At 48.6% G+C, this 7,988-nt stretch overlaps 1 protein-coding gene across 1 annotated transcript in view; it reads left to right on the top strand.

Moving 5' to 3' along the window:
• The window catches only part of foxj1a (forkhead box J1a), a gene marked incomplete at both ends in the record, with an annotated part of 3,301 nt that extends 1,300 nt beyond the window's left edge, over positions 1-2,001 (top strand). The window contains one exon of the mRNA XM_083930622.1: positions 1,141-2,001. Coding sequence (XP_083786748.1) covers positions 1,141-2,001 — 861 coding nt within the window. The remainder of the gene's footprint in view (positions 1-1,140) is intronic.
• Positions 2,002-7,988: the final 5,987 nt, after the last annotated feature.

The raw sequence follows: 7,988 nt of genomic DNA, 5'->3' as shown, positions 1-7,988 counted from the left end.
ACACACACACACACACACACACACACACACACACACACACACACACACACACTCACAACTAAACTAAACTAAAAAAACATGATTCTTTTATTTAAAGATTAGTAAAAATGGATCCTAACAGACGGCCGTGCTGCCACACTTAGGCCTTAGTGACGCAGCTGGAGCTAATTAATAACTCACACAACCATGAACACTTTTGAACCGAGACACGTGATGAAGGAGGAGGAGGAGGTGATAGAGGAGGAGGAGGAGGAGCTGCGATTCCTCCCTTAAACTTCAGGCCTCTGCAGGAACAGTTTCATTTGGGCGGATGAATGATTGATGCGGCGGCGGCGTTCCTCCCGGGTTTCAGCGTCTGGCTCCGCTGATTCACGGCGTTGTGTTATTGTGGAGCCGAACACTGGGCAGATAATATTTAACAAAGGTCAGGGGGTCAGACATCAGTTAGGACGCAGGACACACACACACACACACACACACACACACACACACACACACACACACACACACACACACACACACACACACACACACACACACACACACACACACACACACACACACACACTGTTAATGTGATGCATTTGTACTTCCTCTACAACCCTCACAGCGTTCACATGCAGCTTATTAACGCTTATTTCAGGTTAATACTCCGGTTTCTCCAACGCCGTGTAAACGTCTGATCCCGGTGAAAGTCTAATTAAGGCGTAAAATCCTCCTCCAGGGTCTTTGTCTGCACTTTAATCATCAATAATCCTGGAGACAGTTTTTATTAAGGTAGCAATCCAGCAGAGATGCTAACAGCCGGACGTGGCTAACAGTGATTAGCTCGGGGCAGCACGGTGAAGGCATTCAAAGGTCTTTTTTAACCACTAATGCTGCTGAAAATAACAGCAAACCTCTGCAGCAGCATGAGAAGAGTCCCTACACACACAACAAAGCAGCAACAGCGTAGTTAGTGAAGCCAGAGTTTATTAAAGAGTGTTTTAAAGACTTACCTACTGGCCCATGTACCAGCTCCTCTCATAGTAAAGTCCATTACAGTGGAAGGAGCCCATTGGTGCTTTGTTCTGCGAGTGTGAAGGTGTTTAAAGGAGTGGCTCCAACATGGCGTCTAAATCTTTCGATCTCTCTTTTCAGAACTCCATCCGACACAACCTGTCGCTCAACAAGTGCTTCATCAAGGTGCCGCGGCAGAAGGACGAGCCGGGGAAGGGCGGCTTCTGGAAGATCGACCCGCTGTACGCCGAGCGGCTCCTCAGCGGCGCCTACAAGAAAAGGCGGATGCCGCCGGTCCAGATCAACCCGGCCCTGCAGAACAGGCTCAGGATGACCCCTCAGCCGCCGTCCAGAGGCGCCTGCAGCCCCTCGGGAGGTCAGAGCGGCCTGTGCGTCAACACGGAGTCCCAGCGGCTCCTCAGGGAGTTCGAAGAGGCGACCGGCGCAGACCAGAACTGGGACCCCCACCTGGCTGAGGGGACCATGCTGGGGTCCTGGCCCGTGGTGCGGGGAAGAGGTGCGCACAAGAGGAAACTGGGCTCCAGGAATGGCGGCGCCAAAGCCCCCCGGCGCTCCAGCTCCCCTCTGCTGTCGGCGGACGAACAGAAGGAGATCGGACCTCTGAAGGGGGACTTTGACTGGGACGCCCTGCTGGACTCGGCCCTCAACGGGGAGCTCAGTCTGGAGGGACCAGAACCTCTGAGCCCCGTCATGAAGGAGGAGGACCTGACGGTGCGGGGGACCCACATCTCGCCCATCGGAGCGCCCGCGGGGACGGGGGACATCCACGTGTTGGCGGAGACCCAAAGGAATAATGACGTGTCAGACTTTGACGAGGAGACCTTCCTCGCCACCGCCTTCCTGGAGAGCCCGTGGCCGGAGGAGGAGGAGCACGGCCGCAGTGACTTCCTGTGCAGCTCCACCGTCAACCTGGAGCAGCTGTTCGACCTCGGGGACTCGTTAGGCGTGGACCCGAGCGCCCGCATCGACGCGCTGCTCTGAGGGACGGCTCGTCCTCTGTCACGCTATATGAGGAATAACGACTCTTTCGTTTTTTTGTTTTTTTTTTACACTCAAACAAACTTTATCGTCTTTTTCAAGATGTTTCAAGTGTTTTTAAAGTTGCAGTTTGATTCATTTCATGTTTTCTGAACAAAAGCGTCTCTGAAATCACTAAAACTCACAACAGACGACGAGTTAAAGCGTCTTTAGGAAATATTCGGGGACAGGAAGTCGCAGCCGTTCATTAAACTGTTGACGTAAAGTTAAAAAGTCCAGCTGAAGCTACGACTTATCAGGAGAAACACGCTTCTACGTCTTTTTATCCCATTCAGAGGGCGCCATCCTGGACTCTGGGCTCCAGTTCACATAATAAAACATCCACATGTTTGTTAAACGCTCTGTTAGCATCACGTCCTTCCGTCTGACTCACCACGACAGCATCCTCCATGTCTCTCAGAGCTCAGCAGTCGGGACGATCGTCTACGAGTTCAAATCAAACGTGACGCGGAAGTTTTTTCTCGATTCGCGTTCGTCTCCAAATGTTTAAACCCGGGTCTGAGCGGGAACTTTAGGACGTCACTGTGCGGTGTCTGTTTACGTCATTAACACTGTGTTTGTGTTGCTGTTCACTTCATCGGGCCTGAAAACGTTCAGAAGAGACAAACGAGAGCAGCGGCGAGGACACGGGGGAGGTCGTCTCCAGCTGCTCAGATGAGATTTGTGAGACGTGAGTCGAGTGTCGTGCGGTTAGCCACGTTTCCATTCACGCAAACTTCTGAAATGTTGCGAAAAAAGAAACGTGATTAGGTTTCCATCAACTGTTTAGAGCCGATCGACTCGTCTGCGCTGTAGTTTGGTCAGAAGGTGGCGCTGTCGGCTCCTCAGACATCTAAACGTCGACGAGAGAGGAACGCAGAGAGAGGAGTTTGATGGTTCTGTCGTCCGTGTTTCACGCTCACGCTCATTTACGCCTTCTGTCCGTCCTCTGCGATCACTCTGTCCGTGTTTCCTGTCGTGTTCTGAACGCTCACAGACAGAAACGTTTGCTCTGACTGCGATAAATGTAGCGCTGCGTCGGCGTTTGACTCTTTCTGCAGAGGAACATTATCACGACCTCCTCCCACGGATCGATAAAAGACCTGGATACAGCGTTGAAGGCGGGGCCACACTCAGTTTTCGAGCTGCTCGGTGGGGGATGGGAACGGGGGGGTTACGACTGATTAACAGACGTGTCCTTCTCCACGTGAGTCAACGGGAAAATGTCTAAAAGGGGGAAATGATCCTTTTCACACTTAGCTGAAGCTTTTGCCCAAAGCCACTTCCAATAAGTGCATTCAACAGCGAATAAGCCGATCTATGGAGCGCTACATGTAACATCTATGCTAACGTAGAGGACGCGTGGGTGGAAGGACGCACTGACGGTGACATCGATTCAAATGAACGTGTCTGTTTTTGTACGTTAAAGGAACAAAAATGAGCCTTTAAATGTTTCACTGCATATTTATCATCGACTCTTTTACCACACAGACTTTTTTGCACATCTGAGGACGACTTTTTGACTTTTGCAGATTGGAAAGCGTCCGTATAGGTCGATTGTGCGTGCGGCGACACATTCGTTGTTAAGGCTCATTCCTGCTCTGTGTTAGACTCTCACACAGACTCAGACGCAGCCTTCTGTGCGTCCTCTGCGTCCGTCTCCTCCGTGTTTCTGTCCGTACCCTGGAAGCTGACGGATGCGTACAGATACGGAGCAAACGCTGCAGTACCACCTGAAATCGTGGGGGCAGTGTCGAGCACCGCACACAGAAAAGTGGCGTGAACATCAGGAGCGAGCGAGTCATCGAAGCCCCGACGGACGTCCTGAAACACTGAAAGAGACGTCGGTCGTCACTTTGTCTCATCTGTCAAACCAACGTGTGGAATTCTCCGTCCACACTCTGGGACGTCTTTAGTGTCTCACAGACCACCGCCGTCTACAACGCTGCCGCCATTTTGACTCAGGACGCCTCTAGAGGAAGTTTGGATCAACGTGCGTTCAACGTGAAGGAGCAAGAAAGCACGAAGACAGAGACGAGGAGAACCAGGAGAACACACGTCTGTGTTCACACACGGAGCAGGAACCAGGAGAACACACGTCTGTGTTCACACACGGAGCAGGAACCAGGAGAACGCACGTCTGTGTTCACACACGGAGCAGGAACCAGGAGAACACACGTCTGTGTTCACACACGGAGCAGGAACGAGCGCTTAGGGGGGCGAGTTCTTGTGGTCACAGTATTTATACTGGGAGCAAACAAAGGAACCAATCCGGCTGTTTAGTCGTGACGTAACACCCTTTCAAAATAAGACTTCCTGTCTGAGCCTCGTGTTTCCCGTTGTTTGAACAGATCTGAGTTTTTAAAAGCATCATAATTGACCTTTGACCTCTTTCTTCTGTCAAACCGACCAAAGAGCTGATCCTGATCGTTCACATGTTCGGACGTTGGTTCTGTTTTGTTTCACCGGAGCGTTTGGACCCGGGAATCTTATTTTGAAAGGGTGTCACGTCACTGAACAGCCGGATGAGGAAGTAAACGGCCTTTTCTTTGTTTTTAACCTAAATGAAGTCGTCCTTTTCCCGACGTCACCGCGTTCTTTAAGCCGTCACGTTACAGGACGTTGTTACAGGACGTTGTTACAGGACGTTGTTACAGGACGTTGTTGTCGTGGAAGGAAACACGACGCTTGTTGTTGTTTGTTTGTTTGAACACATGTAAATAATGCGACGGCAGCACTACGATGATGAATAACGACACTTTTGCCAAATGCTGTTTGGTGTAGTTGTGATTTACTGTATTAGTTTTTTGTTGCGTGTTTTTTTTGGTACTAACTTTTTCTTCGTTTGCAATTATCAGAAATAATTAGGAGCATTTTTAATTAGATGAATAATAATTATCTCTTTTTGTCTCAGTTTCACATCATTTAGTAGAAACTTTCTCCTTAAAGACGTAAAGACTCTCTCTTCAGAGGCCGGGTAAACGAGTCCCTGACCTTCCACGTGCCAAGAACGACACTTTGGGGCTCGACAGTGTTTTTTTATTGTTATTTTTATTATAAGCAGAAGTTGTGATGCAGCTCAGTTTGTATCGTCGGATAAATAAACCGACTCTCTCCACGTGAATTCAAGGTTATCGCTCCTGTTTCTCGTCTCAAACGTGTGAAAGTGCATCTTGACTCAGACTTTGTGCGTCGTGACGTGAGAACATCGACTCGTCTCACGCAGCGTTTGACTTTCAGCTTCACGTCTGAACCTTTAAAGCAGAGTCACGCGTCGTTCCTCATCAACGCTGTAAAGTCTGCTCTCCTTTACTTTCCTGTTTTTATTTTTATTTTACACTTTTATTTACAATAAAATGAAAACGTGTCATGAATCCTGTCTGTCCAGATGATTTATTTGACTTGTTTTTATTCATTTTTAAAGCTCATTGCATCAAAAGTCATTTTCCTGTGTAAAAACATTCGGGCATCTGGTCTGGATGAACCCTGGGCGCCTCCCTAGGGAGGTGTTCCAGGCACGTCCAGCTGGGAGGAGGCCTCGGGGAAGACCCAGGACCAGGTGGAGAGATTAGATCTCCACACTGGCCTGGGAACGCCTCAGGATCCCCCAGTTAGAGCTGGTTAATGTGGCCCGGGAAAGGGAAGTTTGGGGTCCACTGCTGGAGCTGCTGCGCCCGAGACCTGATCCAGGATCAGAGGCTGAAGATGAGATGAGAGGATAAAAAACTTCTTCTGTCTTGTAGAAAACGATCACATCATATTTTACATATATTTATAAATCTGATCACATTATAATGTAAAGTCTTAAATGAAGAGAAGAACTTAAACTCTTTATTTCTACGTCTTTCTGAAATGATACAATTTTTATTATTTGTGACAAAACAGACAAAGATATTTACAGAACAAAGGTTTTTGCAACAATAACAAGAATAAAAACAATAGAAAAACAGATGCACAGCAAAAGAAAGAAAGGAAAAAATATCAATAAAATCAATTTAAACTCCCACTGTGCCTCCGTGCCGTGCCCCAGCACGTGTCACGGCTGAAGTCTGGTTCCTTTGACCAGTGTAAGTGCAACACCTTTGATGGATGCACCGATGAAAGAAATCACAACCCAATGTTGGCGAGTTTGACTAAGTCCCGCCCTAACAGGTGACAGGTGTCAATCAATCAGAGTGGCCACTCCCACATTCCTGAGGAGAGGTGCAATCACCAGGTCACACACCTGTGGGGTGAACACACCTGCGGGGTGAACACACCTGCGGGCTGAACACACCTGCGGGGTGAACACACCTGTGGGGTGTTCAGGAACACACCTGCGGGGTGAACACAGCTGTGGGCTGAACACAGCTGCAGGGTGAACACAGCTGCGGGGTGAACACAGCTGCGGGGTGAACACACCTGCGGGGTGTTCAGGGTGCTAACGAGTGGCTAAATGAGACTCACACTCCTTTTGTGGTTTGAACAACAGTTGGAAACATGAAACTGGACTCATCCTCGTGTGCTTTTGAGAGATTTGCTGACCTCACGAACGCCATCACGCCGTATGCGAGGCGTCAGCTGGAAGCTTCACGTGAGCAGCATCAACTTTATTTTCTGCAATAATCCAAAATCTAACGGAAACATCCTGTTTGTGAGGATAATAACATGCTGATGTTAGCATCACAGAGCTGATGTTAGCATCACAGAGCTGCTAGCACGGCTACAGGTAGATGCTAATACCTGCGCTAGTGTTGTTCTGTGTAGCAATAATTATAAATATAATAAAACATCAAAAACTACACAATCCAACATGTTCCAGCAGGAATGTGATCTGAAATGACAGCAGACGATTTAACAGACGCTGCTGTACGAGTTAGCTACATGCTACATGAGTTAGCTACATGCTACATGAGTTAGCTACATGCTAACATCATGAACAGCTGTACTCTTGGTTCATGTTGTTCATTTCTCCACGATTTCAGATCTGATTCCTTTTGGAAAAAGTTTGATTGTGTAGTTTTTGGTTTAGAAGCTTTTATTGGTGACATATGACTTCACAGTCTAAGCTACATGTAGCTTCATGCTAACATCAGGAACAGCTGTAATCTTGGTGGCCGTGGTTAATTTCATCTCATTTTCAGACCACATTCCTGTTTGATTGTTTACAGTTTTTGGTTTAAAAGACTTTATCTGTGATTTTTGATGCTATAACGTTACTTTACAGCCATTTGCTGCTAGCTAAGTTACATGTAGCTGCATGCTAACGTCAGGAACAGCTGTAATCTTAGTTGCTAATTTCTCCTTATTTTCAGATTTGATTCCTGCCTTTAAATGTTTGATTGTGTAGTTTTTGGTGTAGAAGGTTTTATTGGTGAAAATACTCTTTTATAATAGAATGAGGTCGTTGAAGCCGTGTTTACGTCGAAGCCTCCAGCGGATATGAAGCAGCATCGAGCGCAGACTCTTGTTTTCTCCTGCTCCCCCCCCCCACCCCCCAGCTTTAGTGCGCCTGTACGGGAGATTTACGTGGCTCTTTTCCTGCTCGTCTCTCTGCCTCTTGCTGTGATCAGGCGGTGGATGATGGGTAATAGTAGCGGGGGGTGGCTGGCTTTCTCTTTCAGGTCTTTGTGTGCGCTCAGTCACACTCTTGTTCCCAGTGGCTCTTGGATCCGTGGTCCTTCACTGGGTCGGTGTGGGGTCTCACAGGGACAAGTGTCCCACGGCCCCCATATATCAGCGGCTGTCTGCCGCCGTAGACCACACCGTCTCTCCCTGACCCCGCTGCAGATTAGCAAAGGTGGCCGCCGTTCAGAGAGCCGCATGAATGGGCGCAGTAATCAAATGCAAATACGTAGAATTTCACCCCCCGCGGGTGGACGGGCTGTCTGTCAGTGAGCGTGTCTGCGCTCGCTGATGAGGCAACGATGGCTGAGAGAGGCCGCGCTGTAACGCTACACCTCTCTGTGATG

Source organism: Echiichthys vipera (genome assembly GCF_963691815.1).
Source record: "Echiichthys vipera genome assembly, chromosome: 17".
Lineage (NCBI taxonomy): Eukaryota > Metazoa > Chordata > Actinopteri > Perciformes > Trachinidae > Echiichthys > Echiichthys vipera.
The sequence above is the reverse complement of the archived record's forward strand: the minus strand, read 5'-3'. Positions and strand labels throughout refer to the sequence as shown.